We start from the raw sequence: 16,451 nt of genomic DNA on the forward strand, positions 1-16,451 counted from the left end.
ATTTACAACATTAACAAAATCTGTACKCTGTATTTCTGATCAATTTGATGTTATTTTAATGGACAAAAAAATTGCTTTTCTTTCAAAAACAAGGACATTTCTAAGTGATCCCAAACTTCTGAACGGTAGTGTATATCAAACACTCACCATCTTCTATGTCTACCTTCATTCTCTTTGTAATATTACCCCATTGATTTGACAAAACAAACATGATGAATGAAAATGAAACATATCTTATTTGATCATTTAATTAGGATACAACTGGATTGAATCATAACTGTCCCCTTATGCTGCAACTGAAACTGGGTAACAATTTGGCTCGATCATTGAGGGACCCTATTCAATAATTCCCAAAGATTTGTAAGGAGGTGGGATAGTGTGTGTGTGTGTGGAGGGGGGGGGTTAAAGGGGCAGGAGGGCAACCTGTGTCAACACACTGGGGTCGTGCTGGGTTCAAGCGCCGAGGACCTGTGGGCAGGTTTTCTCCTCCTACTTTCTCGCTCTCTCCTGCTCCTCATTAGATTTCAGCTTGACCAGCCTATATACATACAGCCCACTGGGCCACAGTCCCGCCCTCCTCCAATCCCTCCCTCTGCCCCTGACATACAGTATAGAGGAGTGATTGACGCACACAAGGTCAAATCAGCACCTTTYWCCTTTCTCTACAGTACGAAGACGAAGGCACTCTTTGAATATGTTGCAATAGAGAGGAGACATCTGAAGGAGTCCATTTTGAACTCAGACTGGTCTTACCTCATTCCCAGCGACAGGTTATGTGACATTTTGCCAATGTACGGAAGGTGAAATCTTTCAGTATGAATCATAGAGTCCAGAATGCACGGAATTCCAAGGCCTTACCCTGCATGACACACGAGCGATCATAGAAATGATTTGCACCCATCTCCTGCTCTATATCACCTCGAAACGTACTCGTTCACTGTGGCGGTGAAGCTAGGGTTACATGTCAAATAACATAGCATTCCGATCAGCTTACCATACAGAGACATAGACCATCCTCCTAATTGAGACAGTGCTAGAGGAAGAATGGTTTTATGTCGGAGTTGAAARGACCTCCTGAAAAAAAAGATGCATACCTGGGATATTGGGTCCAGCACTATACCATACCCCTTTAAAATATGGGACTTCTCTGTTTCCCATATCATTGCTCAGGAACACTGAGCCTGCTATCTGAATGTCACTTCTCGGCTGKMTCTTCATTGAGGGCTTGATTCATGCTCTGGAACCAATAGAGATGAAGTGGCCTTTTAGACAGGKCAGCACACAGTCTTCTGAGCAGATGAACTCCTATTGATTTATCGAGATTTACCTCAGCTAAGAAAACAGCTGGCACAGGGACAAATACCAGAGTTTGGCAAGGCATAAATCCAACAGAAGAAACTTGGCTCATTTGTTAAAAAGGATGCTTATTGCTGTAAAGGAGCAGATAGTTCTAGAATTACCCGGCGTGTGATAAGGCCAGTGAGAAATACATCAACATCACACAGCAACGTTATATCATTCACCAATTCTCTACAGAGGAGTTTAATGAGAGTGTAAAACTCGCTTGTTCAAATAAAACACAGTTAAATTAATCAGTCTTTTTAACATCCAACACGTGGCAGACTACTCTCTCTCTCTTTCTCAGTATCTATCTCTCACACTCCTCAGTCACTTCCTCTCTCAGTCCTCAGTCACTTCCTCTCTCAGTCCTCAGTCACTGCCTCTCTCAGTCCTCAGTCACTTCCTCTCTCAGTCCTCAGTCACTTCCTCTCTCAGTCCTCAGTCACTTCCTCTCTCAGTCCTCAGTCACGCCTCTCTCCTCTCGTCCAAAAACCAAAAAATTGAAAAATTAAGTGCTGTCAAACAAAAGCATTAGAATAGCTCCCATAATGTCAGCCCCGTGTTCAGGCCAGAAGCTTGGGGCTCTGGCACAGACACTTCCCCAGTGAGTCTCGATTGTGGGCTTAGGCAGCACCATTATCCCCTCCCTGGTGCCTCCTGGCTGGATGTGTACATAGTTCTGCCTATGGCGGGTCACACAGTAGTTCCCCTGTGGATGGAGGCTGTATTAGACCCAGCTGTGGCCGTGTTAGGTGAGCCGGTGGGCCTTGTGTGTAATGATGTTACACGGCTGCTATCTTACAGATGTTTCCTCTCCTCCTCCTCTCTCTCTCTTTCTTTCCCCCTTTCTTTTCCTCATTCTGACGCGCTGACTAGGTCTCCCTCTCCTCCCCTGACGATCCTTCCGCACTTTGCTCCTCGGTGAGACCGGAACCTTCCCCTGCCGGCTCACGGGGTGGGCTCCGCTTGACTCATGGTGTTATAAGAGGGGTCGTGACCCGATCGTATGACTGCTTCCTGTTGTAGTTGAAGAGGTCTTCCGAGGCCTGGGGTGATCACAGGAGATACTACATCCGGTGGTTGAGGACCTGTCACAGTAAAAGACATACATCAGTTGAACAGTAGCTGTTCTGGGACGAAGGGAGAGGGAAACAGAGAAAGTGGTGTTATTTATTGCTATGAGGGCCAGAGGGAAATGGTGAAAGAGATGAGTTCACTTCATATAGAAAAGACTGAATKAATTTTTTTTAAACACTTGACTCCCCACCCCTTTACTAGCTCTGACTTTGCTGATAATGCATTCATCTTAAGATAGCTAGCTAACTGTAAGTCCCTCGGGATAAGAGCGTCTGCTAAATGACTAACATGTAAATATAAGAAAAGAGAACTGGTGGTCATTTGGGTGTTCTGGATGAATGCCAGGAGGACTCTGATGCTTTTAAAGTTCTGATACTGCTGTTCTCACAGACTATTACCCGGAGAGCTAGTTCCATGATCACCGATGTGAACAATAGTTAATATGGGGTAGCCAGTGAAGACAAGCCCATGATACTAACAAAGGAGAACAAACCACTGAAGGACTCTTATATTGGGTTATGGTTTGAATAGCTTAAAGTGTCACTCCAGTTACCTGGGGGAGGGGCATTCCTATTTTGTTCTCTATTGCTTCTCAAGCAAGGGGGGAGGCAGTTGACATCGTGACTTCCCATTGGACCAACTCCTTGAAGTTTGCAGTTGTCTTAAAAACACACATTTGCTCTTTTTTTTTTTTTTTTTACCCTTTAGTGTGTGTACTTTACTTTCTTTATACTTTGGATATTACAACAGGACAAGTTAAAAAAAAACACTGAAGGATGTCTTTAAAGGGGAACTGCATCCACTGATTTGGTCTAGTGTTTTGGCTTGCTCCTCAATAAATGCTGGCGGCCATAACAGAAGCCAAACTTGGGGGTGTGGTTTGACGTGGGTGTTTCTTGGGTGTGTCCTTGCCACCATCAAGACACACCCATCTGTCAAAAACTTTCCCACAGCACCCCCCCCCCCCCCAGATCACAACAAACAAACCTTCTGCAGGTTGACTACAGGCAGATGTATGGTGAGATGCCAAAGGAAGCTTTGATTAGATCAGTCGCCTACAGAATAATATGAGAAAAATGCATTTGCTGAATTTATGTAGATTCTAAACTAAGTGTTTTGATGACTTTCAAATGTAGTAACAGGTCCATGTAGAATAAACAACCCTTTACATAATACCATAGAAAGGGMGTTCTGCTAATATAACAATGTGAACCTTTCATTGTTATTCCCAGCCGATACAGATACTGTGCCTGTTGGCATTTTGTCTGGTAAATGGGGCTGCCTTGGCAAACATGTCAGTGGTCATGCTTTCCTGTGTGGTGTCCTGTATACTACAGGAGTTTCCTGATCCTGGTGCAGAATACACAGGTTTTCTCCCACCCCATATTGACTGATACCATTCAATTCAATAATAAAAAAGACAATACAAGTAAATGTTAATGCCAGGTCTCTCTTCATTCAGCYACATCAGTATCAAGCCCATTTGTCAGTCTGGACTTCCTAACATCATCAAGTCTCCATGTACTGACTCCATACATGTTTCTGTGAACACATACACACGGTCACTGTTATATTACCAATGGCAGTTAGGGGATATACTATTTTGAAGTTTGAACAGGTCAGATAAAACCTACACAATTATGGTCTCCCCATCAAACGACGGAGGCTGCCGTCTGGCAAAAGCATCTCCAGTCCATCTGTAGAAATAAGCAGAGTTGAGGCAGAGTTCATCAGTCACCCATGGAATGAAAAGGGTGTTGCTATTACTGGACATTTGTGCTGTACTGTATCATTAGTAATCACCTCATGTGTTAAGTGCCAGCATCTCATGTATCTGTGAACGCATACACACAATCATTGTTCTATTGCCAATGGCAGTTAGGGATAGGTGATATCTGATACACAGACATATCAGATATATGTTGAAGTTTGAACAGGTCAGACAAAACCTACCTAATTCTGTTCTCCCCATGTACGACCATTAGTGAGCAGACAAGAAGTGAGGCTGGAGGTGAGTTCTTTGCCAGCGTCCCATTGGTAGGCATAGCAGCGTAGATCAGCACCTGACCCCTTATCAAAAGATACTGATCGATCAAACACAAACACACTGATTACATGGTGGTTATGATTAGCTTGGTGTAACCAACCTGATCCCTGCATTCACCTTTCTATTTAACTTCAGATGTGAAGGTAATTCTATGTTTTACAGATGTAGACTGACTGGCTGAGGATTGTATTAGATTCAGGCCGATGACGCTATCACACTATGCAACCAACTGTGACATGTTTTGCTATATCCCTGGGTTGGTTTGAGTTTGTTGCTGCTAGTTTGTACACTGCTGTAGTCAGAAATGAGTTGTCTAGTACCACAATATGTATTTTTCCCCCTAGACATGGGTTGCACCTCGGAGGCTAATGTGACTGTTTCATCTAAATTATACTAACTTAGATATGCATGGAAATACGATGACATTGCTAAAGTATGAACATAATTTGTAGGAAACAACTTTGCCATATTATGATGTTGTCAAATTTACTTTAGAGAGAGATGGCAATGTTGTCATTACTGTTACTAGCAAAGTTAGTCAAAAAATAGCTAGCAATGCTAATGTTAGCATGCTAAAATACGGTGGTCCCTTCAATCTTAGTTAGCTGGCTAAAGTTATACTGCATCTAAAGTCAATCTGGCGACATCACAATCATGACAAAAGGTTTTCCTATTAATTATTTACTGTCTTTTGAAATGTTATCGTGTTTCAAAGCCAAATCTGAGTTGTATTGAGGTAGGCTAACGTTAGCCAGCTAGCTAACGTCAGCTATGCTAGCGATGATAGTGATAACGATTATCAAAATATACACAACCAGATACATAACCAGCTGTCCAGCTACTGGTATACTCGCCACCACTGGGGACCAACGGACTCCAACCACCTATTCCACATTATAGGGTCCTTCGGAAAGGGCATGCTAACTAGTTGGCTGTGCATCCTGATGGAAGCATTCATTGCATGGTCAATCCGTATAGGGRTTTTCAGGCTAAAATATCTGTGATCTTTTCAACGCGTTGGGGGCAATGAAACAACGGAACCCCATTCAATGAAATGAAGCGAAGGGGGCAGAGGGGCCATTTGCATGTGGAGCTTGGTAAAAGGGGGCATGATTTGTTAACATAATTGTAATCCAAACCCAACCTTAATTTAAACGTATCCTATTTACACACTCTAATCAAGTTTGACACCCGAATAAATGTTTCTGACTCATATTGATGCCACATAGGCATAGAGATTAGTTGGTTTTTAGTAGAGGGTCTGAAATGTCATATTCAAACAATTGTTATTCAAACACCTTTACAACCTGATGGGAATTGAAGTGTTCTTTATTTTTCCTGTGAACGACAGTTCTGACCTCCACATGGCCTACRGACAACTGCCATGCTCCGATTTAGGCTTATTTTTAAATCAGGAGCAGTCGGAGCTGATGGGACAAGGATGGGGTATCAGCATCCCCAGAGGTCTTATAAATCTGAGCAGTTTACTGGACGGGAAATATGGGCCCGCTCTTCGTCTCCAAACTCTGCCTAATCCCAGCACTTCCTCTCCTCCGCTCCTCTCCCCCTGCCCACGGTGTAATGCATTTTCTGTAACTAACAGCCGTTGTTTCCCGATTGTCACGCTCCCATCCCTTTCTCCAGGAATGTGTATGTCTTTGTGTGTATGCAGGAGGGGAGAAGAGGGGCCATTGGTCTCTGGTTGCGCAGGGCTCTCTTGTGGTCTTGGAGCCATGGACACCGAGGCCAGAGTGAGAGAGGGGGGTCAGGGTGAGAGATGAGGGGGGAGAGACAGAGAGAGGGGAGGAGAGAGAGAGACAGAGAGAGAGAGAGGGGAAGGGGGAGAGAGGGTGAGAGAGAAAGAGAGAGAGAGAGGGAGGCTGGGAGCTGGCAGAGTATCTGGATAAGCCATTACTTTTTACACCACAAACCTCCTCTCCCCCTCCTCCACCTACCCCTCTTCCCTCCATCCCCAGCTCTGTGATGACTCTGGCAGGCATGGTGCTGTAACTGGGCCCCGTCACGCCTAGCCCCCCCTCTTTCCTGGTTGAACAACCACCTCAGTGAAAGAGGAACACTCGGGTGTCAAGTCCTCTCGTGCTGGCATCGTCCYGTGCCTTTCAACAGCCTTTAGGGCGTTTAATTAAGCATGTCCCTTATCTGCCCAGAGCCTGACAGACACAGAGCTTCAGGACCTGCAGGGACCAAACTGTGTACAGTACTGTAGGCACAACAGCACACCATGAGGACTTTCTGCAGTTAACCTTAAATACCATTCTGATGATTTGATGTCAGTTTCTCCCATGTGTTCCCATTATCCTCAATCATTATGTGAGCATGCTACTGTCATCATGTTTGTGTTAAAAACAGCAATTCTTTCAGATCAATGTTTTCCAGTTTCTCTGTGCTAAAAGCTCTTGTCTTAGTGTGGTGCTGGTGGCAGGGTCTTCTGTCTGTGTGGAGTGTAGTCCAGTCAGTATGTTATGTCTACAGAGGGCCTGAGCAGGCTGTCTGACCCCTCAAGAGCCCTGGTGCTTTAGGGGATCATCACAGGTCCAGGCCTCTCTGTCCCGCCAGCCCAGGGGTTGGGGGTGATTCTGGGTGTACGGGGCACCCTGTGACCCTCAGCCTGGGTCGGGTGTCAGGGGCTCGCACTCTGGGGAACACAACCTGACCCCCCGTCTCATTTCACATGGGGCTCCACTCCAAGGCCACGTTCAGTGCCACGACACTGCCCAGACCGTGTGTGTGTTTGAGAGAGAGAGCGATAGAGAGGGCCGTTAATGGGAGACAAAGGCTGAGCGGTGTGAGCGCAGTGGGACTAATTCTACTTTAGTTCAAGTCTAGGGGTAAATACATTGGGAATGAGTCAATGCTGGCGAGCCAAAGTGTGACTAATTGCTCAGGGTCAATAACTCCGGGCCAGATTCTGGCTGGTTTCAGACCCAAAAACACTCCGACGTGCTGGTGTGAGCATGGGAGGGCAGGCCTCTGCGTCTGGAACAAAACAGTCGAGATGAATCAATCATCGGCTCAACATTCTGTTCTGGCTCTATTGTTCAAAAGCCCACTAAAAATGATTTGTTTGGTGATTCTGGGTGAAGGCGAGTGGAGTAAGGAACCATATGAAGGGAGCTACAATTTTCCTGATGGAGGCCAGGGCTCAGGCAGGTCTGTGGGGGCAAATGCTATTCAACCACAGGTGGTTGCTGTCTTTTCAGCCAAGTGCTTATTTTTTTAGCACAAAATAGTGTGTTCCTTCACAAAAGCCAAGGCCAAAAGAAGAAAATGCCAACTACTCTGCTCTACTTGGCTTGTAAAAAAAAAAGGCAAATCATTGTGAAAATGTTCCATGCCTGTGAACATTTTCCATGCCTGTGTTTCAGGAAGCTCCACACAGGTATGATCCGACACGGCTTAACGAATCACAATAGCCTGCTCTAACAGGAAATMTAAAAAAGGACATCTGCTTTGTCTGTTCCACCCAGTAAATAAGTGTTCAGTGCTGTTGTACCCTGGCTGAATAAAGCCTCCCCCTCTCCTCTTATACATTTTTGTAATTTATCCAGAGCGACTTACAGGAGCAATTATGGTTAAGTGCCTTGCCCAAGGGATTTTTCACCTAGTCAGCTTGGGAATTTGAACCAGCAGCCTTTCGATTACTGGCCCAATGCTCTTAACCGCTGGGATACCTGCCGSCCCCTGCTACTCTTCTCCCTCCCCCTCAGCGACAGTCTGATAGGGGCTAGGGAGAGAGCGACAGGAGCTAAGGAGGGAGTGTGGCACAGTCCCTCATTAACACTCCCAAGCCCAAACCGTGGCGTGCCGCTTGGCTAAGCTACATTTCCTCTCCAGCCAACCCAGCATCTGTTTGTGTGTGCTACTGTCCTCTTATCCCAGGCTCTCTGACACCTTGCTCGGTCAATTGTTATTAACTCACCCAGGGCAAAGAACCCCAAGGGGGAAAAGGAAAGAGGGGAGAATGCTCATGACTATCCTCTCTCTTCAAAGTAGGCTGCTGATAGAGAAAGTGTGTGTGTGTGTGTGTGTGGGGGGGGGGGGGTGGGTTGTGTGATGACAAAATGCATCCTGGACCACACCTCTATTGTTTATGTGATTAGTGGGGCAGAAAATGGAGGTGTGAACAGAGGAAAGCCAGGTGCACCAGTGTGAGTACAAGTGTTTAGTACCCCCATGTGGTCCACACTAGGTTTTACCTAACAAGTTGAATGATTAAATATCATTACAAATTCTACAATTCTCAAAGTAAATATTCTAAAATTCCCATTGCATCCCAATCCCATCCCAAAAGGAGTTTATAGCTACTGTATATTACRGCGGGTTCTCTCTGTGCTGATGTCAACGACCAGGGCCAGATAGGGCCGTAGAGGAGAGGTTAGGGCCACAGGGATCCATGAGCAGAGAGTAAACAACAGTATCAGTGGCTCTCCCTGCTGGGTTGATTATTGGAGMGCAGTAAATAGGCCTGCCCATTGCCTAGACAGAGACAGCACATCTGGGGCTCAGCTCAACACTGCTCACCTGTGCATCTGCACTGGTTGGTACACACTTTAGATAGAGGCAGCAGCAGAACAAACATAATTTACGGTTCAGTAAAAAGACTGCACAGGATGTATCATAACCAGTGACTGAAAACAGAGAGGTAGGTCTACACCTTCGGTAAATGTTTACCAGCTATTTTTAAATGAGGAAAAACAAGACCAAGACCATATGCCTTTTGCTCTGTTGTGCTTCATAGTCAACCAGCCACAGATGTTACAGCTTCTCCTGCAAATGTGTTAATGAACACAACCCGAAGGCCCCAATGACACCCTGGGCACAGGAATCAAACAATCCCACATGCAGTACGCTGCACCTTCCAAAAGTGAGTATTTTTTATCTGCACAGGCACAATGTTTGTGGCTGTGGTGGTCTTTGTTCATCACCAGACAGAGAACTCCATGGTCAACCCATGTCTGTCTATCTGTTGACCATAGTAGAGATTGCATAAAATTTAACTGACTTTTAGGAGCAGCAATACTCTGATCTATTGATTGATATATTTTTCCATCACCAAAACTCCTTATGGATAGCTGACAGTTTCCCCGTGAGGGCCTCATGCTGAGGAAATCAAGTTGTGAGTGAATATATGATCAAAGAAATTGAGTTTAATGAACAGAAGAACCTTGTACTGTGTGCAAAACAGGCAAAGCTTTGCCTCAGATTTGATCTGTAAACGTGTTTGTGCCATTGGATTCGTACTTTGTCACACAGCACTCTCTGCTGGTGAAAAGGGAGCAGTTGAAATCTGAGAAATTGAGGTTAGGTATCAAGAAATCTGCATCTGTCCAATCCATTCCACAAGTACAATAAAAACTAGTATCAAATCTAGAAACATGTTGCAAACAGGAGAGAGGACATTAATATTACTGGAGGTAGGACGTGTTTCTTCTTTCCTCCACCTAGTCCTAGAATGAATAACAGACTGAGCACTGAACAAAGGACAAGACAACTTAGTCCATTCAAAATGAATGTATTTAACTTGGCAAGTCAGTTAAGAACAAATTCCTGTTTACAATGACGGCCTACCCCGGACGACGCTGGGCCAATTGTGCGCCGCCCTATGGGACTCCCAATTACGGCCGARTGTGATTCAGCCTGGAATCAAACCAGGGTCTGTAGTGATGCCTCTAACATTGAGATGCAGTGTCTTAGACCGCTGTGCCACTCGGAAGCCTACAATAGGCGTTTACAATAAAAGTACACTGAATAAAAATATAAACACAACATGCAACAATTTCAACGATTTTACTGAGTTACAGTTCATATAAGTAAATCAGTCAATTTAAAAAAATTCATTAGGCCCTAATCTATGGATTTCACATGACTGGGCAGGGCGCAGCCATGGGTGGACATAGTCCCACCCACAAAAGGGCTTTATTAGTCAGAAATACACCTCAGTTTCATAATCTGTCCAGTTGGCTGGTCTCAAGACGATCCCGCAGGTAAAGAAGCAGGATGTGGTCTGCGGTTGAGGCCAGTTGGACATAGTGCCAAATTCTCTAAAACGACATTGGAGGCAGCTTATGGTAGATAAATTAACATTAAATTATCTAGCAATAGTCCTGGTGGACATTCTTGCAGTCAGCATGCCAATTGCACGCTCCCTCAAAACTTGAGACATCTGTAGCATTGTCTTGTGACAAAACTGTGCATTTTATAGTGGTCTTTCGGCCCCAGCACAAGTTGCACCTGTGTAATGATCATTCCGGCACAGCCAGAAGAGGACTGGCCACCCCTCATAGCCTGGTTCCTCTCTAGGTTTCTTCCTAGGTTCTGGCCTTTCTAGGGAGTTTTTCCTAGCCACCGTGCTTCTACACCTGCATTGCTTGCTGTTTGGGGTTTTAGGCTGGGTTTCTGTACAGCACTTTGACATCAGCTGATGTAATTAGGGCTTTATAAATACATTTGATTGATGCTGTTTKATCAGTTTGTTGATATGCCACACCTGTCAAGTGGATGGATTATCTTGYCAAAGGAGAAATGCTCACTAACAGGGATGTAAACAAATTTGTGCACAAAATGAGATACTTTGTGGGTATGGAACACTTCTGGATCTTATTTAAGCTCATGWAACATGGGACCAACACTRRACATGATGCGTTTATATTTTTGTTCAGTATATGTCCACTTTGCTTTGGCAACAGCTGATGGTTTTCACCGGTATTATGCMCTTTGACATTGAAAGGCACAATTCCACTAAAATGGATTAAAACTGAGTATTATTTGAGTGAGAATTKCAAGACTTCACTGAAATACACAATGCATAAACAGATAAATGTGAAATGGCCCTAAGCTGAAAGGATCACTCATGGGCCACTAAGTATTCACGTGTGATGACAGGAAGATGCTTGCATAGTGATGCTCATGGTGCCCCATGGCAGATGTGGGAAGACACTACTAGTGATGCTGAAGTTCATTCATTGGGTTTATTTGGTGGCTMTAGTTGTGAAAAACCATTTAATAACAGTTGTAGCAAAAGCATGTACAGCTCAGGTACTCAATGAGGAGCAACAATCTAGGGCTGTAAAGCCAAATTATCTGAATGGTGCTCTGCAAAGATGTTAAGGAGAAATCTGAAGCAAGCATAACATACACCTGCTATAATGCTTATTCACTTCAGCCATTTTAAAACAACCCAGGTCTAGTCTAGTAATTAATTGAATATATCAGGGTGAAACCCAGAGGATAGCGCTTAAACTATTAAACGGTAGACTGAAAATGGCATTGCCACGAGCAGCACCGGAGATATTGAGGAGCGAGATGCAAGATAGCACTCGCAGGTCACCATCTGCACAGGTTCTCTTCACGCCATTAACAGCGTGGTTGCCACGGGACCAAAACAGCTGAGAAGTGGAGCCTCATGCTTCAACACTTAGTTGRGGAAATTTACCCCATATGCAGTTTACTTTCTGCATCTACGTCCTATCGCAGTCTACCTTAACACTTTCCAAAGTAGTGCTTGATGGTCATTAATGAAATTTTTCATCAAGCAAGTTTGAAGAAACGAGACAGAATTATTTTCTTCCTCAACTTTATTACATGAAAATGTACAGAGAGGTTAACGGTAAGACTTCTGGTAGCGGGCACGGGCTCCTGGTCCACCGAACTTCTTGGACTCGCAGCGACGAGGGTCGGCAACCAGCAGGGTCCTGTCGTACTGGATCAAGATGTCCTTGATCTCCTTCTTGGAGGACTCATCCACATCTGGAGAGAAAGAAACAGGTCAGATTAGTTATTGTGAACCATTTACTTGACCAAATGGAAACACAGCAATCACGCACCCGCCTTCATCCAAAAGGGAGAAATCCAACATAGCAATATTGCTTCCTGCAAAAATGTGRCCAAAGTAACACTCAAATATTTTATCAGCAGAGGCAATATTCTATTGAAAACAAGATACTGCATTATTTGTTTTTATTAGTAAAATTGACACTTACATTTCTGGTAGTATGCGACCAGGGCTTTGGAGATGGACTGACGGATAGCTGCAAGGAGAAGATGGCACAGGGTAAGACAAACAGCCATATTCTGTCAAGTACAGTCATTTCAAATCCAAGACATCAGTTTCTACTGAGAGGATATGTCTAAACAGAAGTAGAGCAGCTTCCAGTTGTAAAAACAAGTCACCGTAGATCTGTGCGACATGTCCACCACCCTTCACTCGGACTCGGATGTCAACTCCAGCAAAACGCTCCTTGCCCAGCAGCAGCACTGGCTCCAGCAGCTACAACAGAGAGAAACTTTGTCAAGGACGCACACAATGTCTATATATCCTGCAGACACATTCAGCTAAATGTCTGGACACAACCAGACATTTAGCTGAATGAAGACCCATGTTGAACTTGGGCTTAGTAAACCAACAGCAGCTCTGTAAGAAGCCATTTTACACATACATAAAATAGTTAGCAACCTCTGGTTGGACCAGAGGGGGGCTGGTCCAACCCAAGGTGTCAAAATGCACAACCCTCAACTAATGTTTTTCCTCACATGACCCCCCACTTATACAGTCAAATAAATGGAAGCCCCTCAATTAACTCAAAATATTGTTCACAACAAATAAAAACAGCAACCCTGTTTATAAACGTGGATATCAACTGCCACTTCACCATGCTTTTGTGGCACAGTCGATGCCAGAAGGTTGGGGGTTCACCGACAAGCTCACTCTCCCTGCCRGTTTCATTACGATCAGAGCCAGCTACAGACAATCAGCTAGGGGTAATCAGATGTAACATTTTGAAGTCATATTTATAATTATATAAAATACATTGCCTTCAGAAAGTATTCAGACCCCTCGACCTTTTCCACATCGTTGTTACAGCTTTATTCTAAAACMGATTAAAATTCTCAGCAATCTAGACACGATCCCATAATGACAAAGCCAATTTCTTCAGCATTGAAGATAGCAAAAAACACAGTGGCCACCATCATTAAATGGAAGATGTTTGGAACCACCAAGACTTTCTAGAGCTGGCCGCCCAGCCAAACTGAGCAATCAGGGGAAAGGGCCTTGATCAGTGAGGTGACCAAGAACCCAATAGTCACTGACAGATCTAAAGTTCCTCTGTGGAGATAGGAGAACCTTCCAGAAGGACAACCATCTCTGCAGCGCTCCACCAATCAGGCATTTATGTTAGAGTGGCKAGACGGAAGCCACTTCAGAAAAAGGCACATGATAGCCCGCTTGGAGTTTGCAAAAAGGGCACCTGAAGACTCAGACCAGGAGAAAGATTCTCTGGTCTGATGAAACCAAGCTTGAGCTCTTTGGCCTGAATGCCAAGCTTCACATCTGGAGGAAACCTGGCACCATCCCTATGGTGAAGCATGGTGGTGGCATCATCATGCCGTGGGGATGTTTTTCAGCGGCAGGGACTGAGAGACTAGTCAAGATCGAGGCAAAGATGGCTCAGAACCTCAGACTGGGGCGAAGGTTCACCTTCCAACAGGACAACAACCCTAAGCACACAGCCAAGACAACGCAGGAGTGGCTTTGGGACAAGTCTCAATGTCCTTGAGCGGCCCAGATAGAGCCCGGACTTGAACCCGATTGATCATCTCTGTAGAGACCCGGATATAGCTGTGCAGCAACGCTCCCCATCCAACCTGACAGAGCTTGAGAGGATCTGCAGAGAATGGAAGAAACTCCACAAATACAGGTGTGCCAAGCTTGAAGTGTCATACCCAAGACTCAATGCTGTAATTGCTGCCAAAGGTGCTTCAACAAATGYCTGAGTAAAGGGTCTGAATACTTATGGAAGTGTAATTTACTGGTTTTTATTTTATAAATTAGCAAACATTTCTAAAAAAACAAACTGTTTTTGCTTTGTCATTATGCTGTAGTGTGTAGATTGATGAGGGGAAAAAATAATTCTACCAATTTTAGAATAAGGCTAACGTAACAAAAGGGGTCTGAATACTTTCCAAAGGCACTGTATATGCTACACATTTTCTACCAACAGGTTTGTGCCAATGCACCACACAACCAATATACAAAGGATACCGACTTTGGGCACATCAATATCATGGTTAACTTTCTCAACATTTTAATAAAGACTGCCAATCTCGACAAATAGAAAAAGCATCCCTCCCTACCTTGTAGGCTTAGCCTATGTAAAATTACAGAGGACAAAATGCTCAACACCCAGAAGAGTATGGGGGAGGGTTAAYTACAATGCTTGTTTGGCAGCTTGTTCTTTAGATGTTTGGGGCTGCTGGTGAACCATGATGTGCAGGCGTAATTAAAGTGACACTGGACTAGCGCACTAGCTACGTTTCCATCCAATAGGGTACAGACTCATGTGAATATCCTAAGCCTACAAATTACAAAAACACCATTCCTTGTGCAGCATATGCAAAACTTTACACCCTATTTTTTGTAACGTTTTAAGGTTACTTTCACAGTTCAGTTGMCAGATTTGAGCACTAAAATGTATCAGGGCATTGCACACATAGGCCTATAGGCTTAGGTGTCATATAGGACTAATCCCAGAGATAGCATGCCAACGGCATATCTACGACACCGACACGCATTTCTTTATGAAAGAAGGCTACTGCATCTACAGATAGACGCAAAGGCTTATTCGTTCATTTTCAAATCAGAATATTTAAATAATTATAGGTGTAACTGTGGTAGGCCTGACAGTGTTCCTCACCTCAAGTTCACCTGTCGGAGTCAGTTGGCGCACCTTCATATCATAAGCCCACAGTAGCTAAAGCGTAATAATAGCCACACCATACCTTTACAAACATTTKTACACTTTATCAGGGTAATATCAAAAGTTAAGCTATTGTTTGTAAGGAAGATACGAGCAGAAGAGCAAATGTACCGCACTACCCTCACCTGTTATAAGCAAAAAAATAAATCCCTTATTTTGGACAACAGTAAATTTCAATCTGTCTTTAAGGACTCACCTTGTACTGGAGTGTGGCTGGCTCAATCATCTCGAGGGGTCTGCCGTTCACCTTGATGAGGCCATTCCCCCTCTTGCAGTGAGCAACAGCGGTGGCTGTTTTCTGCAAAGAMATACTGTAATGTTCACTTCCATTTGCTAGGTTTTAGCTAATTACATGTGCACTTTTCTAGGAAGCAGGGGTGGCTAAATAGACGGCCCATAACGTTAAACATTTCTTTACTATGTTTACCCCCCCACACAGACAAAAAAAAAATGCATTCAGGTGATTGCTGATCAACAGTATTATTATAATCAACACTAGTTAGCCAGCCAATGTCTTAACCAAACACTGATGTACATCATGAGGGYTGAGTGGACCAAGTCATGGCAACTCGTAATCCCCCCCCCCCAAAAAGCACGCCTCCAGTTAACAAATGCAGTATTGTGGCATAATAACTCAGCGAACTAACGTTTGTTACCTCACTAAACAAAACAATTGGCGTTGATGTAGCTGGACAACATGCTTTCCGGCATAAAATGAGCTAATTGATTGACGTAACTAGCAGGCCGCAACATTTGTAGCCATTCATATCAATATGCCACTGGCTACAATCAAGGCACATGTGGACGTTTAACAATAAAGTTGTCAAATCGACGGTCACTTATATTTCCAAATGTAATGGATACTATTTGGGGGGTAAAATACACATTTCTGGCCTGCCTGGCTAACATGGTTGAGCTAGTTAACGTCACCTAGCCGGATAGCTTTAGTTCTTTGGCTCATCACACGTGGAATAAATTCAGATAGTTTACTCACTTTGCGTCCGAAAACCTGGACCGATTGCAGAGGACCTTTGGTCGGCATGTTTCTGAAACAATTAAATCACAATGATTACCTTCAAAAATAATTAATAGATCATATTTTTGTATTTGTAACTGAGCTCAAGGGGAAACATACCGTCTTCAGCTTTAGTGCCGTACGAAAAGACCGAACAGGGGTTTCAAACACCAAAAATCAGGGGCAGTAGCACGAC

At 44.2% G+C, this 16,451-nt stretch overlaps 1 protein-coding gene and 1 long non-coding RNA gene across 9 annotated transcripts; both read right to left on the reverse strand.

Moving 5' to 3' along the window:
* Nucleotides 1-232: 232 nt before the first annotated feature.
* LOC111982662 (uncharacterized) lies at nucleotides 233-5,477 on the reverse strand. 8 transcript variants are annotated; one of them, XR_011473819.1, is made up of 5 exons: nucleotides 5,320-5,477; nucleotides 4,372-4,488; nucleotides 4,222-4,252; nucleotides 4,053-4,115; nucleotides 233-2,429 (listed from the first exon to the last, which is right to left on the reverse strand). It is a non-coding gene; the product is annotated as an uncharacterized lncRNA (long non-coding RNA). The 8 variants fall into 8 exon arrangements; XR_011473817.1 differs by having other exon boundaries at nucleotides 4,372-4,502; XR_011473820.1 differs by having other exon boundaries at nucleotides 5,281-5,477.
* Nucleotides 5,478-12,042: 6,565 nt separating this feature from the next.
* LOC111982669 (small ribosomal subunit protein uS9) lies at nucleotides 12,043-16,444 on the reverse strand. Its single transcript, XM_024014293.2, has 6 exons — nucleotides 16,376-16,444; nucleotides 16,235-16,286; nucleotides 15,437-15,538; nucleotides 12,656-12,752; nucleotides 12,466-12,513; nucleotides 12,043-12,232 (listed from the first exon to the last, which is right to left on the reverse strand). The coding sequence occupies exons 2-6, from the start codon at nucleotides 16,280-16,282 to the stop codon at nucleotides 12,087-12,089; spliced, it is 441 nt and encodes a 146-aa protein (XP_023870061.1). The 5' UTR covers nucleotides 16,283-16,286; nucleotides 16,376-16,444; the 3' UTR covers nucleotides 12,043-12,086.
* Nucleotides 16,445-16,451: the final 7 nt, after the last annotated feature.

The sequence above is a fragment of the Salvelinus sp. IW2-2015 genome, linkage group LG3, assembly GCF_002910315.2.
Source record: "Salvelinus sp. IW2-2015 linkage group LG3, ASM291031v2, whole genome shotgun sequence".
NCBI classification, from domain to species: domain Eukaryota; kingdom Metazoa; phylum Chordata; class Actinopteri; order Salmoniformes; family Salmonidae; genus Salvelinus; species Salvelinus sp. IW2-2015.